The sequence below is a fragment of the Penicillium cinerascens genome (genome assembly GCF_028974065.1).
Source record: "Penicillium cinerascens strain IBT 15544 chromosome Unknown contig_1_segment0_segment0, whole genome shotgun sequence".
In the NCBI taxonomy this organism is placed as follows: domain Eukaryota; kingdom Fungi; phylum Ascomycota; class Eurotiomycetes; order Eurotiales; family Aspergillaceae; genus Penicillium; species Penicillium cinerascens.
In genome coordinates, this window is record NW_026695287.1 from 3976438 (window position 1) to 3997225 (window position 20788).

Below are 20788 nucleotides of genomic sequence, written 5' to 3' on the forward strand. Positions count from 1 at the left end.
CCCACGCTTTATCTTTATCTTTTATCTTCGGCACTTGAACCTTGACCCCAAAGTACCTCGAGAATGTCGAATTTCCCCGAGATTCAAGGAGGAGGCTCGCTGATTCTGGCCTGGCAGGTCAAGAGCAAGCATATCGTGGTGATTGGCGGTGGCGAGGTGAGTCCATGTTCCGTGCGCAGCTTATACAGCGTTCGTAACTGACCCGAGCTCAGGTCGCCGCCGGGCGCATCGTGCATGCACTCAACGCCGACGCCAAAGTGACCGTTGTCAGTCCCTCGGCCGGCCTCAATGAGGAGGTGGCCTTCCGAGTCGCCGAGAAACAAGTCAGCCATGTTGACCGCAATTTCGAGCCCTGCGATCTCGACAACGCTGATATGGTGCTCTGCGCCATTGACGATCCGGAAGCGTCGACTCAGGTGTGGAAGCTCTGCAAGGAGAAGCGGATTCCGGCAAATATTGCAGATGTGCCACCCGAGTGTGATTTCTATTTTGGGAGTGTTCACCGCGACGGTCCATTGCAGGTAATGGTCAGTACAAATGGCAACGGACCCAAGCTGGCCAGCATCGTGCGCAAGAAGATCGCCGAGACGTTACCGGACAACATGGGAACTGCGATCGAGAATGTCGGAAAGTTGCGCAAGAAACTGCGTGAGGTCGCACCCGACGCCAACGAGGGCCCCAAGCGGATGAAGTGGATGTCCGCCGTGTGTGAATCATGGAGTCTGGACCAGCTCGTGCGTATGTCCGAGGATGACATGGACGGATTACTGGCCTATTACGAGTCTGGCAAAGTCCCTGCCTTCCAGGAAGTATGACAATGAGAAAAGACGAAGATTTTATGAGTACACCTATGCATCTCTAGAGAACCTAAGAAGGTGGGGGCGAGGGGGTAAATAAAAAAGCAGGATGCTTATGGGGGAACAATAGAGAGCACAAATCAAGTAGACGCCGGATCACCCGTATATCACAAAGCCGGGTGAGTATATCCCAAAATACAAACCACCATTTGAATCAAGATGAAAGCTGGCTGGCGCGGCGCGAGCCCTTTTGCGAGACGGAGCTCCGCGGACTGATCGGAGCGTCCAGCGGGTTGGGCGGCGCCACGCCCAGGCGGACTTCGCCGATCCGGCGCAGCAGCGACTGCAGTGCGACGCGGATCTCCGGGTTGAGATCGCGGCCAAGAAGCTCCACTCCCAACGGGTAGAAGGTCTCAACGTGTTTGTCAAAGCCCTCCTGGGGGAAGTTGTTGTAGCCGTCGATGACATCCACAACCACCGGCCGCCAGGCCACGATGTTACGGTTCTGGGTCTCCTCATCGAGACGGACAAAGCTGGTAATGATATCCGCACAGAGACTAGAAAAACAAGTCAGTATCAGAAATTGGATGGATGGAAAGGCTGAAGAACTTACGGAATGAGAGCCGCCTCGGTTTCGGCACGGCTGCTCTGTCGCTCCTCCCGTTCATCGTGATACATGCGGAAGAGGATGTGGACGTAGGTGGCAGCACTGCCGCTCTCCTGCTTGAGCAGGTTGGGAGGCTGCTTCATGAAGCCCTGACGCCACAGCTGCATGCGCAGGTCCTTGTCCTCGTTGAACTTCTTGGCAAACTGGTAGCTCTTCTTCAAAAGACCCATCAACCGCAGGAGCTCGTGGCTAGGAATCTGCGCGTAGACATTGTCATTCGAAAACAGTTCATGGACAGTCTCGATCATCAGAAGTTGCAGGACGCAGTTGGTGATGATGCGGTTGAAGAAGCGACGCCGTGCCACGGTGACCGCAGCCGGCTGTTGTTGCGGATCGGCATGGGGCCGGTAGTCCTCGAGTTCGGCACGAGCCTCGCTCTGCGCTGGCGGGTCACCCCCGTCCGTGAGCGTGGTGGTGCTCTGTGATCCGTTCGGCTGCAGGGCATCGGGCAACTCGGTCGAAACTTCGGTGCCAGTTTCGGAAACTTGGGCGATATCACCATTGGTGGCCGCAGCGTCAGTCAACTTCGACACCGAGGCTGCTGCCGTGAACAGTTCATACGCCGTGGTCTTGTTGAAGAGCTCCACAAAGGCCCCAACAATCTGAGTCCAGTGCTCGTCACGGAACTTGGAGACATTCTGCAAGATCAGCTGCTGCAGGCAGTTGCTACCGATTCGTGCGATTGTGTCGTTCTCCTGGCAGATGCAAAGAGTGAGCAGTTCCAAGAAGCGGCCCAGCATGTACTCCAACGAATCGAAATAGTGAGTAAAGAGGGTGATCATGTTACGCAGAGCCTGAATCATGGTGGTCGACAGCCAGACCGAAAGATCCTCATGGTTGGGGACCTTGGACATTTCGGACTTGGATTGCAAAACCACAAAGATCGGGCAGAGCAGTTGCCGCCAGAGTACATCCCAGAAGTCCCGCGGGAAATCACCGCCGTGGCGGATCAGGGTATCAAAGAGGTATGTGAGTGCCCTGGTTTCCGGTTAGTAGGAGGAAAATATCTGAAAAATGAGGGAACGTACCGAGATCGGACTTCCAAATCATCACCAGTCATCAACACGTCCTGGAAAGCGATGAGAATCGGATACCAGAATTGCTCTTCCTTGGATTGGCGAGTGAGTTGCTTCGCTAGATTGGTTCCCTCTTCAGGAAGCTTGGGAGCAGAATCGCCGCGGCGAGAGAGCGGGCACTCCGGAGTACGCAGCATCTTGGTGACGGTCGACTTGAGAAGCTCAATAGCCTGCAACGACTTCTTCTGGAACTTGGAGTTCTTGGAGAATTCAGTCAGGCAGACAATGAGATCCGCAAATGCACCCTGGGTGATAACGACGCCGAATCGCTCGTTGTAGATTTGGGTGACATGGTCAAACGCCATGTTCACAATGCCCTCTGTTTAAAACGTTACTATCGATTCCGCAAGAGGCAATATATTAATGGAGAGGAACTTACCATAGGGCTCCCGAGCTGCCACCGTGAAGACGCCGAACATGGTCTTCCATCCAGACCGAATGTTATCACCCCGGGCCTGGACCATCTGGATCAGACAGCGAAGAATCATATCCTTGACGGCAGCAGTAGTGCTGTTCGCCATGACGTGCTCGAAGGGCTTCAGGAAGTCCTTCTGGAACTTGAAGCCGGGCAACTCGCCAATCTCCATGAACCGCATCGACAGCTGTCGGAGCGAATCCAAGGCAAAGAAGACCACCGTAGTGTTGGAGTGGCAGCCAACTTGGTTGAAGTGCTGGCCTAAGACCTCCCAGATCTTCGACCACTCGATACGGACACGAGTCATGTTGTAGTAACTGATCTCGACCAGCTTCTGCAAACTGTATGTTCGCGGAGACTCACTGTGCCCAGAAGACTGGATCTCCTGCCAGCTCACCTCGCTCAGTGCCCGTACAAAGTCGATGATGGCTTCGTGCGACAGATTGGCGGTGTTGGTGAAGATTCGATCTACGCCACGAACCATATCAGCAGATCGACTCTCCATGGCAACCTCTGCACGGAAAGCCGTTGGACCGTTCACCGAGCGCGGGCGTGCTCGTCGCGTGCTCTGCATGGACTTTCGAGGAGAATCAATTGTTGACGGAGCACGCGAGACATCGGGCAACGAGCCCTCATCAACACCGTCGCTCAACAACTGCAACCGGTCAAGCTGGCTGACACAAGTCAAAATCTCGCGCCATGAGCTGCGAAGATGGTTACCCTCGGTGAGAGCAACATCGAGCAGCGACTTCAGAGCCTCAAAGTTCTTGGCCTGCATTTCCCTTACGTTTCCAAGGTTGGTGAACTTTGCAAGAGCTGTGACAAATGCGACCCGGGGAGTCTCCAAGTCGAATGCACAGCTTATGCGAATCGACAGCTTCAGACCCTCCATGCAAAGTCGAATGGTCTCGATGTTCTGGGTGTCTTGCATGGGGGCGGACAATCCAGACAAGAAGGACATCCAACTAACATTGAACATCGATCCAACGTGTCGAACGGAGGTGGCAGGAATGAAGCGCGAAAGAGCATCGCGAACCGCCGTCTTGCGCTGAGCCCGGATGAGAGAGCGATATAGCTGCTCCGTCTTGTTGGCCATTTCCTCAGACGCCTGGGCGTATTTCTCCCCCTGGATGTCGCGGCCAACGGTCGCAAACACCTGGCCAGCGCGAGTCGCCAGCCCGGCTGGGGTAGAGGGCTGGATGCCAATATTCGCGGCATGTTCCCGTTCCGTGTCCAAGACAATCTCGTTGTTTGCGATTTCATCAAAAATGGACACAAGGTACTCAGAAGGCAGGTCCTGGTTGTCGTTGATACCGCGGTTGTTCTTAATGAAATCTTCCTTGGTCATGCGAGGGCCCTTGATTTTGGCACTGTGCTGATCAGTATTCAGCATGATCACTGAATACGCAAGCACATAGGCGGTGTCTGCGTTGGCGAAAGCATTGGGGTTCTGAGTTGTGTATCGCTCCGCAAACTTGAGCATGAATCGATCAATCTTTTGGGCTTCTCCGGGCAGACGGAAATGCTGCAAGAATGAGCGGAGGGATTCAACAAAGCGTCGCTTGGTGAACTCCATTGCGTCCACAAATGAGTGCATGATGGCAATGTTCTCGGGCTCACCCTCACCCAAGTATTCACCCAGCATGGCTTTGTCCAGGCGATCATTGCGCAGCAAAAAGGCGGCAATGTCATCTGGGGCATCCGATCGGATAAATCCCTCCTGGAGGAAAAGCTTGATACCACGCTTGGGCTTGAAGTTGAACTGCTGAATGGCGTTCATCAGAGCAATTTTTCGCTGCTTGACCTTTTCCATCTGGTTCGGGTCATCGTCAGGTAGAGGGGTAGACCGGCCCGTGTCAAGGGCTTCGGGGCGCGGCGAGGCAACGATACTGGTGTCTAGAGACTCGCGGGAGTTATCCATCGACTTGGACGGATCGGCAGTCTGGACTGGGTGGTCATCCAGACGCTGTGAACCCCAATTGTCCAAGGACCGCAAAATCTCCACAAGAGATTCCAGAGCCTGCTGCTTCAGGATATAATCGGGCGGAATACTTGGTGCAGCCGGTTGCGGAGGAGGTGTGATGTTGGCGGTTGTGAGCGAGGGAGGCAGTGTCCCACGCTGATGCCATTCAGCCCCAACGCTAGACATCTTGGTGTGGTGCTCCAGAAAGTGGTGTTGCTGGGAAGATGTAGTGACAACCGGCACACTTGCGTAGCGTGAGAGTTGTTCAATGATGTTTTGGAAGATGTTCTCCAAGGCAGTCCGATCACAATCGTAGTTGAGATAAATCTCGACCAGTGCACGCGGGTCGCTACCCAACCTCTCCAGGACCTCCATGAAGTACCGCTTCTGGAAGGAGGGGGCAGCTCGCTTTTCGAGAATCGCCAAGTAGATCTCCTTGAGAAAGACCTCCAGCTCCTTCTTCATCATGACCCGCATGTCCTTGAGCATCAGCCAGAAAATCTCACAGCAGACCTTGAATACATGAGGCACCGCGCTCGAGCCATTGCGACTCAAACTCAGACAGAGATGAGGTCGCACAGCCTGAAGAAGCGTCATCGCCTCTGTACTGGTGGAGCTGTTCTTGATCGCTGCAAGCGGAGAGGTAAAGGTGTTGATGTGGTTGTTGATGAGATAGTGAATGAGGTGCAGCGACAGAATCTTGGACCGCATATTCTGAGACTTGATGTCCTGCTGTTGGTCATGACCAAGAACCTTGTGGCTCAGCTTGCAGAGAGCTCGGAAGACCAAGAAAGAGTCTTTGACGTAGACCTCGTCCACCTCATCCTCGGCAGAGTTATCATCATCCTTCTCTTCAGGGATGCCGGACATTGAGCGGGTGTTAGATCGTGTCAATTTGGCCCGAGTGACCGTGGTCGGCGCATTGTCGTTGACAGTCGTGACTTCCTTGGGAGATTCGAAACTCTGTAGTGTGAGCTTCTCGCTGGTGGGCTCTTTGGTCACGGGCTGGTCGGCCACCGATACAGAAGCAGCCTCCGACATCCCGCCCTGGTCACTGGCCGACGCGTCCAGACCACTTCCGGTTTTTTCAACGTCATGAGTCCGGAGTTCCTTCAGGTCCAGCCGGACCCGGACTCGGTCAAACACCGTGCTCACCATCTGGGTGAGCGACCCTTGGGCGATCTGCTGGTTCTGGCTCGACTTGGAGTATATAAAGATGTTGTAGATCTGGCGAACGGCTTTCAGGAGACCAGCTCCATGAACCACGACTCGGTCGTTCAGCACCGCTGCCAAGAGGGATTTGATGATCTGCTGCTGGATCTCGTTGGGGGTGGCTTCGTTCTCAAAACAGTCGCAGATAGCATCGATGGCACGCTCGATCAGGGGAGGCTTTTCGGGGGTAGCCTCGTTTTCGGAATCGGCGGATGGGAAGGCAAAATAAGAGTATGTGATCAATTTGCCAATGCAGTCCAACGCGGTGACCTGGAGCGGAACGCTGAGGGTCTTGCTAGCCAAGTGCAGCGGGCGAAAGATGAGCTCGGGGTCAATCGGTTGCCCATCCGTAGACCTGACATTTGAAAGAGCCACCTGCACCGCATTTTCTAGCTCTTTGCTCCTCCGCGCCTCCCGCGAAGCCCCAATGGTATCGAGGGCGGTCACGATGAAAACAGTCGAGCTGACTGTGCCGGACCGTTGCGTAGCGAAGGTAGCCGTCGTGGATCGAGAATCGGATCGCATTCGACTCTGTGGCACATTGTCCTCCATGGGCTCCGGCTCGTGGATCTCAGGCGGTACGTCTGCCTTTCGTTGTTCTGGCTCCTCGGGGGGTTGCTCCTCCTCATCCTTAGGCGGAACCTCAGGCTTTTCCTCGGTCTCTTCTTCGTTATTCGGCAAATCCTGTCCTTCATGTTGGTCCGCAGCCTCTTTCCTGACCTCCTGCCATTCTGTCCGTTCGGTCAGGACGGGCTTGTCGTCTGCCAAAACCGAGGGAGCTTCGGCGGAGGCATGCACGGAGGCCTTCTCGGGATCGGGCGAGTCGGAATGATGATTCGGCTCGGAGCCGGGGTCCACGTCCGCCATGGTCACAGCAGACGGGGGGCGAAACGAGCAATCTAGAGCATCGATCGGCACTTGGAGTGTTGTATACAACGCAAGAGCAACGAATGCGTGTCTTCTCCGAATCGGGACTACGGCGCGCGCTGAGTCAGGACGTGTCGCCCACGTCACATGACTCGGAAGAGGCCGCTCACCGGGAACCGCAGAAGCTCAACAGAAAAGTTCCTGACTTGTTAAGAGGCCATCTTTACCCAACACTCTTCTTCCCCGGCTCCTTCACACTCCACACTCGCGCCGGATCCTATTGAGCTTCTGTATCTGTGTCGAGGGCCCTTTTGAATCTATACGCAGGAGCAATTCCACCCATCATGGTTGCTGCCGCCGTCCGGATGCGCACCCCGAGTGCCATGTTTTTCGCTCGAGGTGCCGCCTCCATGCGCCGCCCCCAGGTCTCCTATAAGTTCCAGGAGGTTATGCAGTACGCACCGCCGATATGAGTTACTGTAATTCAATGATACTGATGTGTTTCGTTCGCGCAGATCTCAAATGCCCGCGATCTCCGCTCTTTCCCGCTTCTATGCCTCGAAGTGTATGGCTCCAATTGAATCAAACACGATCTCCGGTTCTATCTGATTCTAATGCAATCATCTCTACAGCTTTCCCCCCGCACACCATCATCACCATGCCGGCCCTTTCGCCGACAATGACCGCGGGAAACCTCGGCGCATGGCAGAAGAAGGCCGGTGATACACTTGCCCCCGGTGATGTCCTCGTCGAGATCGAGACCGATAAGGCGCAGATGGACTTCGAGTTCCAGGAGGATGGTGTCCTGGCCAAGGTCCTGAAGGAGACTGGCGAGAAGGATATCGCTGTTGGCTCGGTAAGAATTTTCCCGAGTTTCATGGGTTCTCCGCGGACATCCCCCCTCCCAAGCTAACCTCTAATTAATTAGCCCATTGCCGTCCTTGTTGAGGAGGGTGCCGACGTCTCCCCCTTCGAGTCCTTCACCCTGGCCGATGCCGGTGGTGACAAGGCCGCCCCTGGTGCTGAGAAGATGGAGGAGCCCAAGAGCGCTGAGCCCTCCACCCCTACCCCGGCTCCGGAGCCCGCCGCTCAGGAGCCCGAGACCTCCGGTGAGAAGCTCCAGCCCAGCTTGGACCGTGAGGCCTTGATCAGCCCCGCCGCCAAGGCCCTGGCTCTGGAGAAGGGTGTGCCTCTCAAGGCCCTCAAGGGTACCGGGAAGGGTGGCCAGATCACGAAGGAGGATGTGGAGAAGTACCAGCCCACCGCCGCCGCCGCCGCCTCCTTCGAGGACATTCCCATCAGCTCGATGCGCAAGACCATCGCCAACCGCCTGAAGCAGTCAATGGCCGAGAACCCCCACTACTTCGTCTCCACTACCCTCTCGGTCACCAAGCTGATGAAGCTGCGCCAAGCCCTGAATGCCTCTGCTGACGGCAAGTACAAGCTGTCCGTCAACGACTTCCTGGTCAAGGCCTGTGCCGCCGCCCTCATGAAGGTGCCCCAGGTCAACTCCAGCTGGATCGAGGTTGACGGCCAGGCCGTCATCCGCCAGCACAACACCGCTGACATCAGCGTTGCTGTGGCCACTCCCTCCGGTCTGATCACCCCCGTTGTCAAGAACGTCCAGGGTCTCGGTCTCTCCAGCATCTCCAACCAGGTCCGCGACCTGGGCAAGCGTGCTCGCGACAACAAGCTGAAGCCCGAGGAGTACCAGGGCGGTACCTTCACCATCAGCAACATGGGCATGAACCCCGCCGTTGAGCGCTTCACCGCCGTCATCAACCCCCCTCAGGCCGGTATCCTGGCCGTCGGCACCGTCCGTAAGGTTGCTGTCCCCGTCGAGACCGCCGAAGGCACCGTCACCGAGTGGGATGACCAGATCATCGTCACCGGCAGCTTCGACCACAAGGTGGTTGACGGTGCCGTCGGTGGTGAGTGGATCAAGGAGCTGAAAAAGGTGGTCGAGAACCCTCTGGAGCTCCTGCTGTAAGGCAGTCCCGAGGAATCTAGAGCCGTTTGACACCGTAATTTGTATTAAAACGTGTGACCTTTAGACCCATGATAGGTCCATTTTCTTGTTTGGTTTTAGCAACTTCAATCTCATTTCCTATGTGATCTTTACCCCAACAGACTTTTAGGAGTAGATTCCTCGGGTTGTTTCCCGTCAGGCGTTTCCCGAGGGCCGGTGGGTCTGGCATAAGCCAGCGGACTGTCTAGTGCGGGCTAAGAGCGCTGTACTTCAAAAAAATGTAGCAAAGATCTACCAGGAGATCTGATCGGGGGTATCTTTAAGGTCATTGGTGGGCAAATCTGCGAAATATGCTGCTCCTGAGAGACACCTCTGCCTCGGCAAAATCGGCATGAATAGCCATCGAGCTGCCAGTACAATCTGGATATCCAACTCGTTCGTGGTTTTGATAGCCTTGCCAGGTTACAAAAAGCCCTGGAGCTTTTTACTGGTCGAGGAGAATGATGAGAACGGGGTTGAGGGTGGGATGACCACTCCACTATATATTGACATGTAGCCAGCCGTGAAGGATACAAAAAATGATCACGTCCACGCCTGCACTAAACATAAAAATTGCTTGATTTGAAGTTTATTTCAGAAGCAGACCTTCTAGACCGATCGATGGCCTGATCCAGAATCTAGATTCGAGAGTAAACAATGTCCAACTTCCAACATATGATCGAGGAACGGGATCACACGTCAGTGGCTGGGCGCTGAGAGTGACCACTATGGTCACTTGCTCATCCTACACAATTCATAGTAGATAATGAGGCTCTAAAACTGCCCCATCTAACCACTCTCGTGAGAAAAACAATAAAATACCAACAGAAAAGAGGCGTGGTGAGCTAGGTCGCGGGCAAAGGGTGGCTCCACCAAATCCATGACGTGATGTCACACCCCGAGCTTCCCTGGTTCCTTGGACGGCGGGTATAAAACCTCAACCCCCCGCCTACCACACTCCCTGACCTCACCTTACGTTCCCGGTAGGTGATCACTCTCTGCTCTCTTCCAGCTTCCCATAGCTGATTTACGATTTCCCAGTACCACCTTCATCTACATCCCTACCTTATAAACATGTCTTACGCCGACGCTGCTGCCAAGGGCCCCAAGCAGTCGCCCGAAGAGGTAAGCGCGCCGTTCGTTCGTGAAAAGAGAAATACAAGCTAACGCGCTGAACAGGCGTAAGTGATAGGAACTCTCTTCCCCGTCGCATCACATGCTAATACCTACCGCAGTCGCGCGCCCGAACTGGGCGGCATCTACAAGGACGAGTCGGAGAGCACGGCCTCGTTGATCGATGTCGACTCCCCGCACGTCACTGCGGTCGATGCCGACTTTCTCAATCGGGATGTCAAGACCGCCACTCAGGCGGAGCGCCTAGAGCGCGAGGCCGCCGAGCAGGAGAAGAAGCGCGCGGAGGAGGACTCCCGTAAGAAGGTCAAGGCTCGCAAGGCCAAGAGCAGCCTGGGCCCCAACTCGGACAACCCGGTCTACATCGGCAACGCGGTTCTGTACACCCTCGTGGGCGCCGGTCTGGGCTTCGGTGCCTATCACAAGCACGCGCAGGGCAAGCTCTCTTGGGAGACGATCGGACTGTGGTCTGGGGCCGTGGGTGCCTTCGGTGTGGTGGACTATTTCGTCAGCAAGTGAGTAAACGAATGAACGAGCGACAGTCAGAGGTGATGTGGTGCTAATGTCGTCTCTAGGTGGTTCCTGCAGAACAAGTATCCTCCCACATAAGGGACGCCAGCTTGTGTCTGATTGCTTGATTTCTTTTGTTTCCATATACCATCCCTGCTCTTTTGAGTCTTGATTCATTTTCGATTCTGCATTCTGTGTCTTTGGCGCGAAAGGAGTCGCTGTATCAATAACCCTAACGATACCATTTTCGTGATTGGACCCTTGATTGTAGACATTTCCGCAACGTACGAGTATCCCGAGTGTAAGTTAATTGTCAACCTCCAACGACTCTGAATAGAAGCCGAATCCAAGTAGAGAGAAGGGCCGAGACCAGTATCAAGGCAAGAAAACCGTTGGATATGTGCCTGAAGGCGGTGAGGGGCCCAAACACCTGGCCTTCGCGTGGCGCGGAGTGATAACATTCGAGTGGCTCCCTCGACTTCGATCATTGATTCGACTTGTATTCGCCCCCTGTGTACTAACCGTTGCATATACGTGGCAGCTGCCACTCTCGACACTATGGTTTGTGTCTGCACATCCTGCATTCCGGGATCGTTCCTGACATCTTGATAGAACTCCCTCTTCAACTCGGCTCTGAAGCAGTCGTCTGCAATTCGCCGTGATCTAGACACCTTCTCCCAGTCCCCGCAGACCTCTTCTCCCGCTCTACAGGGTGCGTTGTTCTCTCTATCTCATGCGCCGTGGACCAGTAATTGACACCTCCGTCTCTACAGGCCAGATCGCCGCATCTTTGTCGTCCTTGTCTCGCACCGTCGATGACTACTCAGCCCTTTCCAAAAAGGAGCTTATTCCCGAAAAACAGCAAAAGGCCTTTGATCGAGTCAAGAACTTCCGTGACGAACTGGGCGACTACCGCGCACAATTCGACCGGCTGCGCAAAGAACGCGAGGATGCAGTATGTCAACACGCCGAACCTCTCGCTGTTTCATCCTGACCCATTCTAGCAATCGGCCACCAATCGCAATGAACTTCTAGGCCGTCGCCCGCACCACGCTGCTACACCCGAGAATCCGTACGCTCAGTCTTCGCTTCCGCAAACCACGTCCGCCTTTGCGCCGTCCTCCGGCCTGAGTTTTGGCGCGGGCCCGGCAGACCAGAGCAGAGAAAGCCATGCCCTACGCGAGCAATCATTTTTCTCCAACACCAATAACCAGCTGGATGACTTCTTGGACCGAGGGCGCGCAGTCCTGTCCGACCTGGGCCAGCAGCGGGAGGTCCTGAAGGGTACCCAACGGAGGCTCTATAGCGTAGCCAACACGTTGGGAGTAAGCGGAGATACTATCCGGAAGGTGGAGCGACGGGCACGCCAGGACAAGTGGATATTCTGGGGCGGCGTCATCGTCTTCTTCCTGTTTTGCTGGGCTGTATTGCACTTCTTGCGGTGAGCTCGCCTATTGTATAATTCTTGTATTGGGGCTCGTTCCTGTATCTTGTTGGGGGTTGGCTTTTCCATCAGCGACGGCGTTCTGGAGACTTCAATGCAAATGCAATCTCACGAATAAAAATCGCACATGCATAGGATTAAACCGCGACAGGCACGAGAATTGACGAACGCCGAGACCAATCATAGAGGAAGATGGGCCGAGTATCGGGAGGGCGGAAGCTAATTGTGGAGATTCTCTCACCGGAACCCAATCTCTTCCCTTCTCCCCTTCGTCCCCTTCCCTCTTCTCTTCTCCATCCACGTTTGTGAGAGAAATCAAGATGTTTGCCCGCCGTTCTTTCAACCTCTTCCAGAAGCGCGCCTTCTCGGCCTCGGCCAACCAGGTGCGTCGAATCCCCTTTCTCCTTTGCCCCCCAAACACTTTGTTGTTGCACGTTGCTCACTTTCGCAGGCCTCCAAGGTCACCGTCCTCGGTGCCGGCGGTGGCATTGGCCAGCCTCTGTCGCTGCTGATGAAGCTCAACCCCCGTGTCACTCAGCTTGCCCTCTACGATATCCGTGGTGGACCTGGTACGTTTGTGGTTGGAGCTTCTCCTTCGAACTCATTCCTGACATTTTTTTGAACAGGTGTCGCGGCCGATCTGAGCCACATCAACACCAACAGCGTCGTCACCGGATACAACCCCGATGAGCAGGGCCTTTCTGATGCTCTGAAGGACGCCGAGATTGTCCTTATCCCCGCCGGTGTTCCCCGCAAGCCCGGTATGACCCGTGATGACCTCTTCAACACCAACGCCTCCATCGTCCGCGACCTCGCCAAGGCCGCCGCTAAGGCTTCCCCCAACGCCAACATCCTGGTCATCTCCAACCCCGTACGCTCTCGATCTCCCGCAATTTTTTTTTTTTTTTTCGCATCATGGCATTGATACTAACGGTCGCAGGTCAACTCCACCGTCCCCATCGTCTCCGAGGTCTTCAAGGCCGCTGGTGTCTACAACCCCAAGCGCCTGTTCGGTGTTACCACCCTGGACGTTGTCCGCGCCTCGCGCTTCATCTCCCAGGTCCAGAAGACCGACCCCTCCGACGAGAAGGTCCCCGTTGTCGGCGGTCACTCCGGTGTGACCATTGTTCCCCTTCTGTCCCAGTCCAACCACTCCTCGATCGCTGGTGAGGCCCGTGACGCGCTCGTTAACCGCATCCAGTTCGGTGGTGATGAGGTCGTCAAGGCTAAGGACGGTGCTGGCTCCGCCACCCTCTCCATGGCCATGGCCGGTGCTCGCTTCGCCGAGTCTCTCCTGCGCGCCGCTCAGGGTGAGAAGGGCATCATCGAGCCCACCTTCGTCGACTCCCCTCTGTTCAAGGACCAGGGCGTCAACTTCTTCGCTTCCCGCGTCGAGCTCGGCCCCAACGGTGTCGAGAAGATCCACGAGGTCGGCCAGATCAACGAGTACGAGCAGAAGCTCCTCGATGCCTGCCTCGTTGACCTCAAGAAGAACATCCAGAAGGGTGTTGACTTCGTCAAGGCTAACCCTTAAGCAAAACCTCTTGTATAACATTTTCGGGTCCCGGCTTGCCCACAGTCCCGTCGGCATCTGTGTTACTAGATCGATATCTATGTCATAATTTAATATCGGTCTGATCGGCTGTCCACCGCTACCTTACACTGCGTAGTCCTCTCTTCTAGTCCCGAAATTTAAAAAGGGTTCGTTACCATGAACCGGCATCTGCTGAATCTACCGTCTCGAGTAGAACATGGGATGACACAAAAAACCGAAAGGAAAATAAAGCAACCCCCCGTGCATCGTGTCGCCACGACCGCTTCCAGTTGCCCCGCCCTTTCGCAGAAGAAGTTGTTCATCAACTTCCCAAAGATTCCTTAAGTGTAGCTACGCATCGCATCCAAGTATCCCGTTCCTCCACGTAGATCGTGATCGAATGTCTCCGCCACGTCAAGGACTCGCTTGATATGATCCATCGATAGAGGTGAGCGCTCGTTGACTGCCAGCGCCTGTGCGGTGCGAACCGAGTTTTTGATCTGTGTCTTGGTTAGCATTTGTTTCTTTCCGTCCAGAAGAGATCACTCGCCTGACGGCCGTTCAAGGTGTGCCGAGATAGCACGTCGTAGTCCTCCTCCGAGAAAGAACTCGTGTGGACTCCTTCGATGGCGCGTACCCGCTCCAGGAACATCTTCCAGATACTCCGTTTGGCCTTGGTCGTGAGATCGCCGTACCGCAATGCAACGTGGATACGGGACTGGAAGGCATCATCAAAAGTCTCGACTCGGTTGGTTGTCAGGAATAGAATCCCCTGGAAATACTCGAGTAACCGTAGGAAGATGCTGACGAGGGCATTGCGGTGGATGTCGTGGATCGTGCGCTTCTCGAGGAAGACATCGGCCTCGTCCAGAAGAAGCACGGCTCCCCACGAGTGTGCAATATCCAGGATCTTGTTCAATTCGGCTTCCAGAGTGCGCGAGTCCGTTCCCAGCTCGCCGGCACTGACCATGTACAGCGGTCGTCGCAGAAGCTCTGCGATGCCCTCGGCCGTGAGAGTCTTTCCAGTTCCCGGAGGACCGTGTAACACGGCGACGAGACCCTTGCCCTTGCCCTGAATCACGTCGTCGATGTTCTCGGCTGCATGGAAGGTGTGTGATTCCACCAATGCCTTGACGATGGACTTTTGGTTGTTGGGGAGCACCAGCGAGCCGAAGGCGTCGACATTCCACTCGATATCGCTGATGCCCGAAATGGTAAACTCAAGCCAGAGCTTCTCGCTGAAGGCGAAGCCCAGAACCACCGGACTGGCGACGAGCAGCTCCTCCTCCGTGAACTCTCGCTCCTTGCTGTCAGCAGCGTCTCCTTCAATGCGATCCATCTTCTCCTTGTGAATCTCATTTCCGTTCTCGTCTACTTCCACCTCCACGACTCGCGGGTTCCCATCGTCGCCCTCGATGACTTTGTAGACAGTCCGCGGAGTATCCGATGCGCACCCACGATCGGAGTCCGAGTCGGATCCTCCGCAGCAGCAGCCACCACTATCGTCATCGTCCGGGTCGCTGAATCCAGCTTCGGAGGGATCTAGCAGGTCCGGATCCTTAGGCCGAACGGTACTGATGGGGTAGTTTGGGTTGATGCGTCGGTGAATGGCAGGGTCAATCATGACCCGCCCGTTGATATTAACCTTGACCACGAAGGAACGCTTTTTCTTGAAGAAAGCCATACCTTTATGGAAACGGTAATTCATGCCGCGCAAGGCGACGAACCGCTTGCCACGCTCGATCAGCCGTGCGCGAAGAGCCTCCGAGTCACGGTGATACTGCAGTGGATAGCACGTCAGACTGGTGATCTTGCGGGCTCCCTTGAAGGATTCCACCTCTGCAGACATGGTGCCGAATCCAAAGTCCTTGCCGTCATATTCCAAGTACCGCCCCTCCACACTGTACCACTGGCCCTTCATGAAGGAGGACTCCTTGATGGCATATTCAATTTTGAAGGCCCGCGGCTCGTCACTGTTTCCGTAGGTCGGGGTGTAGGCGATGGTATTGGGCTTGAATAGAGCCCACAGCAGATCAAACGTGATGGTATTGGCTTCGAGTAGCGGGTACAGAGTCTTCTTGATGTCGGCGTAATCGGTGTCGAGGTACTTGACGAGCACCTTGAGATGCGCCGCTTTGGTAGCGGCGCTCTTGCGGGCCTTCTTCTTCTTCTCGCTGCGCGACTGGCGCTTGAGATCCTTCATCCACTGCCTCGTCTCTTCTAGATATAAGAACAGCATATTGGGGTCAACGATGGCGGGCTCCTGCACCAAACTGACACCCTTGACGCCGTCCATGACCTTGGCGAGCGCATCACGCAGATGTTTGCTCTTGATATCGACAACGGTTTCCAGATACTTGTTCTCCCAGTTGAACTTGCGGCGTACCGTGAAGATGTACTGGTCCCATTCGTCGGCGTCCGGGTCATCCACGGTCTCGCTGAGCTTGTATTTGTGGATGGTGCTGTCCCAGACTGTGGAATCCCACAGCGTCAATGTCAGATGTCAATAGTTGAACGAGGGGGTCACGCACGTTGATCTACACGCTTGAATGCTACCTTGGATGCCGGCTTCTTTTTCTTCGATCGCTTGTCCCGGCGACTCTCTCCCCCAGAGGATCATTTGTCCCCAGATCGTCGTTGGTCTCATCCCGCAGACGTTTGGCCCGCTTCTTAAGCTTCAGTCGGGTCACCAACTTGCGTAGTGCTTTCTCGTCCAGGGACGAGTCCGAGTCACGAGAAGAGACAGAATCGGTGTCGGAGTCATCGGACGAGTCGGTATCGGAGTCTGTAGCATTTGACTTGCGCGATCGCACCTTTCTCTTCTTGCGTCGCTTCTTGTCCCTCTGGGCACGCCTGGTCCGGGTCTTGGTCTTTAGACGATGCCGCCTGCGTTTGTCAGACTCGGATTCACTGGCGATCGATTCAGAATCGGCATTGCCCGAATCGGACTCGCTGGACGAATCGTCCGACTCACTGGAGTCAGACTCGCTCTCGGAGGCATCCTGCTTCTTCTTACTCCGATTCTTCTTCTTCTTCTTCTTCTTCTTCTTCTCTGACTTGACATCGGGGTGTTTCTTGCAGACTGCCACTTTAGGGGTATTATCCGGGATGGTGGTGGTGGCTGCATCCTTGACGGAGGCTTCAGGGGCAGGCTGAGCCGAGCCGTTAGCCTTCTCGAGCTCAACCTCGTGTTTGCTATCCTCGGAGGGATCGGTCATGGCGCAGGTGGAGCTATTAGCTCCGCGTGGGGGCGAAGTGGAGAGCTGGAGAAGAAGAGGTGAACAGCTAGGAAGCAAAGAACCGACGAACTGAGAGCTGGCGACGTAGCAGTAGACCGGCTTCTTATGGCTGGAGCACCGTCGCAGGTTGAGACTCCGAGACAGAAATCAGAAAGAAAGACAGTTGTGGGTGAGACGGGGACCGTCTGTCATTTGAACCCATGCAGTCACTGCAGCCTGCAGGTGAAAAAGATGAAGCAATCCAATCATGAAGCCCCACGCACGTTTTGCGCTGGCTTTCGCGTCAAGTTGATTTGATTTGAGCTGCGGCTCCGCTCTGTTTGTTGGTCTGTTACACCGAGTTGACCCCGGGGTCGTCCATGCCCTGTGTTGGATTTCCTCTGTTCGGAGTCGGGGGCCCCGTTGGTGATGAGTTCCGGTCGTGTCCGTCTTAGTCCTTGATTCCACAGTCGACCTGAGTACGGGCGTAGTGAACCGAATCACGTTTGGCGGCCAACACGCGTTTCTCGCTCGGCGTCATTTCGTCGATTCCCCAGTCTAGCCTCACTATTCGACCGTATACGTGTCCCTGAGACCACCCGTGAACGGCGGCCACCGGGACAGATTGTACCAAACTTTATCGGCGATCGGTATAGCTTTGACTGTTTTGGATCTCTTGCTAGGTAGGTATCTTGTCACATTCGACCGGGCCCACAGACGGCCGTTGGACTGCTGCAGAGCCAGCAGAGACCCCGGTCCCACCTGAACGCTGTATAGATCTCCGGTGCCTACCGCGGTACTCTCTAGAGAAACCAGACGTTCCGCAATCTTCTCGAAATCATAGGTGATGGATGACACACCATGAAAAATGGCATCTCCCCCTGAAGACCGCGTCAAAGCCTTTTTGCATTGGTGACTTGGTACTGAGGCAGCTCGGCCGTCGCCATTGCCGAACATGCCGTCATCCTCAATATCGGCAGCGATCTATATCTCCACGATCTCCCGTCATATCAACCCCGACGGTCGAGACAAAAACATTATCGAAGTCCCCGGAGTCTCTCCGGAAAGTCGCGATTCTAACTCGGCGTCGGCCGATCAACGCTCCACCGTGGTTGAAGACTGAAATGTGGGGGGTTCACTTCATCTCCGCGTTTCTCCACCGTTCGCCCCCATCTGTCTGCAGGGGACTGGAGTTGGGCAGCAATTCGTCGGGGGTATTTTCTACAGCAGCTCGCTGAAACAACCAGCAATATTATAAGAGAAAGCCAAAAACCGTACCCCTTACTTCAAATCGCGTTCATGGTCGGGTGCGCACTGTCGTCTTTACGGCAAAAGAATCTCCCCTTATGTTAGCGCGAAGATGATCGCCTCTCCATACTATGTACTTACTGTATTTCACCCGCCTCTCTTTTCCCGGTCGTCCAGTCACCCGAAGGAATGACCGAAACCAAGAATAAATACACACACATCTGATCAGCCAACAATCGTTCTCTTTTTCGACCCCACCCACACGCTTGGCGGATAAAGCTTAGCGGGTTATCTTATGGCCGGCTGAGGTGCGGCTGAGACTACCCCAGAGGTGCCTGCGCGATCGTGAAAATCTTACCCACACAAGGACATCCGAAGCAATTTAAGTTAGACCAATACCACGGTGTACTCCGTATGGTTCGCGTTGACGTCAAAGTGGCAAGCAATTTACCGACCTGACTAAGCCGATGGGACTTGTTGTGACGAGATCTCGCGCGAAAATCATGATTGCCGACAAGCCACTTCGACTCCGTGGGAGCTATTCTCTATGTCAGTTACCATTTATGACGGTAACTTTTTGTTCCTGATCAATTATGCCACGCAAATTCTCTGTTTTATTGTGACGACGCCTTTCGTACTCCTCCGGGTCTTCGTTCGATGGAAAGTGAATCACGCGCTCGGTATCGACGACGGTATGTGCGCAACCAGCCGATCGATCAGGATCGATCAAGAAACGTTGCTGACCATTGCAGCCCTTTGTTTTATCGGATGGGTAGGAGACGATCCTGGTACAAACACGTGTGGTCATCCACTAACGCCTTGATGGCTAGGTCCTGTTTATGGGATACTGCGCAAACGCCTTGATCTGTATGTTTTGGGATATCCCAATCGGAATGATTTGTTGCTCACCTCATCTGTTTCTCAGACGGATTTTCCGGATGCACCAAAGTGCGCGATGGATTAAATCAAGATCAATATGAGAGTTGCATCAAGGCAAGGGCAACGACTCTTCGCACGCAGTTCCTGCTCCTGCTAACTCGATCGCAGATATCTTACGTTGCCACTGCAATCTACGCACCGACGGCTCTTTTTGTCAAGAGTAGCCTCGTATATGTTCTGATCAGGGTCTTCCAACCTTGGTCCAGGAGAGTGCTGTCCCTCTACTGTCTTCTAGGAGTGGTTGTTGGTTATTACTTTATCATCACGTTCATCAAAATCTTCATATGCAACCCTGTTTCTGCCTACTGGATCTTCTCCGAGAGAGGAAATGCGACATGTCTCAGCCAGGCGGGGGTAATCATCGCAGATTCCGTCATCAGCTTTTTGACAGATATTGCTATCTTTGCCTTCCCAGTCGCGTTGACCTGGTCATTGCAAATGCCTTTTTGGAAGAAGGTCAAAGTGGTATTCCTTCTCGGGCTCGGCGGCATAGCAGTCGCTTTTAGTCTGTTCCGTCTTGTGATTGGTATTCACGAAAGAGACTTTCCTCACGATACCAGGATGTTCATGAAGTCAATTTTGACTGCGTAAGTCGCATGAACCCAAATCTCATGATTCTTGAATAAAGTCTAATCCCGATCTTATAGCAATGCGGAAGTGGGACTCGGAATCATCTGCTCTTGCCTCCCTGCTCTTAATGTGCTCACCACATACACCAAGCAACAATCGCCTTCGTCCAGCCGAGCTTTTCGCCGCCCCAAACAACAACCACAATCATCGGGCCAAATTTTTGACGGATCCCGACCAGGGGACCCGCAGTACCACCTGTCCCGAAGTGAATTAAGTACCTCTGCTCGTCGAGGCTCAACAGATTCAGCCAGACTCATAGCCAGCCATGAGCAGTCGGGCTTACCCGTCGGTGAAAACAGCGACACGATTATCAAGATGGTTTCGCTCAATCAACATTGGGAAAATGCATCTCAAAGGTTGGATCACACGTCTATTGCTTCTCCATGTAGTTTTAATATCACTAATAACTTACAGCAACGAAACGACCGACAGATCCGGGATATTGTGAGCCACATATAATATAAGAGCGCTTTCCCAGGAACTCCCCTTGTCCGGTGTCCCATTCTGCAACATGAACGGTATATTCCGAAGGTCCCCTCGTAGTTCCGGTTAGCACGCTATTTTGCAAAGTTGTAGACAAAGCCTCTTCGCGTGGTTCACCATGAGGCAGTAATACTCATCCGTGACAGCTCCATGCCGATCGTGTCTTTCATGAGTGATCACATGATATCCAACATCTCCGCGCGCCAAGTTGACGCCAACACGTCACCCGTTCATCTAGAATGCCTGCGCGGTGCGGGATCGGATTATCTTTGACGACACGGCTGCCCCGGTAGGGGCCTCCCGATTTGTTATGTTGATCGACATCGTGATGAGACCTGATTCTCAGAGTATCTTCAATGCTTCGGAGCCAGATCTTCTCTTTATACGACGATTGTGCACGAGGTAAATAATATCTTGCAGTGCGGTTAAGATCAGCCCCACGAGCACTAGGAATATCATAGCGAGCAACCCCATTGGATAAAGCTCTGCAGAGTCGTCTTCGCGAAAAATCTGGGTCCCTGCCATCAGACCAGCAGTTGCTGTCATGACAACTTGCGGCAAGTCAGCTTTGAAGTAGTCACGCCATACGTAATAAGAAACATACACATCCTAAAGATATTAGCTCATCAGCAAGCGCACAGAATTA

At 54.3% G+C, this 20788-nt stretch overlaps 8 protein-coding genes across 8 annotated transcripts; 6 read left to right on the forward strand and 2 right to left on the reverse strand.

The window, feature by feature from the left end:
• Nucleotides 1-63: 63 nt before the first annotated feature.
• Nucleotides 64-815, forward strand: N7498_003040 (bifunctional precorrin-2 dehydrogenase/sirohydrochlorin ferrochelatase MET8; the record flags this gene model as incomplete). Its single annotated transcript, XM_058450102.1, has 2 exons — nt 64-156; nt 213-815. The coding sequence occupies 2 exons, from the start codon at nt 64-66 to the stop codon at nt 813-815; spliced, it is 696 nt and encodes a 231-aa protein (XP_058312446.1).
• A 196-nt stretch (nt 816-1011) lies between these two features.
• N7498_003041 (Arf family guanine nucleotide exchange factor SEC7) lies at nt 1012-6997 on the reverse strand (the record flags this gene model as incomplete). The annotated part of the gene is made up of 4 exons (XM_058450103.1): nt 1012-1354; nt 1411-2442; nt 2493-2859; nt 2920-6997. 4 exons carry the CDS (start codon nt 6995-6997, stop codon nt 1012-1014), a joined length of 5820 nt encoding a protein of 1939 aa, XP_058312447.1.
• Nucleotides 6998-7341: 344 nt separating this feature from the next.
• Nucleotides 7342-8987, forward strand: N7498_003042 (putative pyruvate dehydrogenase complex, dihydrolipoamide acetyltransferase component; the record flags this gene model as incomplete). Its single annotated transcript, XM_058450104.1, has 4 exons — nt 7342-7451; nt 7513-7562; nt 7630-7853; nt 7926-8987. 4 exons carry the CDS (start codon nt 7342-7344, stop codon nt 8985-8987), a joined length of 1446 nt encoding a protein of 481 aa, XP_058312448.1.
• A 1092-nt stretch (nt 8988-10079) lies between these two features.
• N7498_003043 (uncharacterized protein) lies at nt 10080-10745 on the forward strand (the record flags this gene model as incomplete). The annotated part of the gene is made up of 3 exons (XM_058450105.1): nt 10080-10141; nt 10241-10651; nt 10712-10745. 3 exons carry the CDS (start codon nt 10080-10082, stop codon nt 10743-10745), a joined length of 507 nt encoding a protein of 168 aa, XP_058312449.1.
• A 459-nt stretch (nt 10746-11204) lies between these two features.
• Nucleotides 11205-12091, forward strand: N7498_003044 (golgi SNAP receptor complex member 2 family protein; the record flags this gene model as incomplete). Its single annotated transcript, XM_058450106.1, has 4 exons — nt 11205-11207; nt 11259-11358; nt 11420-11601; nt 11651-12091. 4 exons carry the CDS (start codon nt 11205-11207, stop codon nt 12089-12091), a joined length of 726 nt encoding a protein of 241 aa, XP_058312450.1.
• A 319-nt stretch (nt 12092-12410) lies between these two features.
• N7498_003045 (malate dehydrogenase) lies at nt 12411-13624 on the forward strand (the record flags this gene model as incomplete). The annotated part of the gene is made up of 4 exons (XM_058450107.1): nt 12411-12473; nt 12542-12659; nt 12717-12961; nt 13031-13624. The coding sequence occupies 4 exons, from the start codon at nt 12411-12413 to the stop codon at nt 13622-13624; spliced, it is 1020 nt and encodes a 339-aa protein (XP_058312451.1).
• A 341-nt stretch (nt 13625-13965) lies between these two features.
• N7498_003046 (ATP-binding protein) lies at nt 13966-16842 on the reverse strand (the record flags this gene model as incomplete). Its single annotated transcript, XM_058450108.1, has 3 exons — nt 13966-14124; nt 14262-16096; nt 16281-16842. The coding sequence occupies 3 exons, from the start codon at nt 16840-16842 to the stop codon at nt 13966-13968; spliced, it is 2556 nt and encodes an 851-aa protein (XP_058312452.1).
• Nucleotides 16843-18637: 1795 nt separating this feature from the next.
• Nucleotides 18638-20107, forward strand: N7498_003047 (uncharacterized protein; the record flags this gene model as incomplete). Its single annotated transcript, XM_058450109.1, has 6 exons — nt 18638-18782; nt 18843-18862; nt 18921-18957; nt 19016-19616; nt 19677-20015; nt 20074-20107. 6 exons carry the CDS (start codon nt 18638-18640, stop codon nt 20105-20107), a joined length of 1176 nt encoding a protein of 391 aa, XP_058312453.1.
• Between the last annotated feature and the right edge of the window lie 681 nt (nt 20108-20788).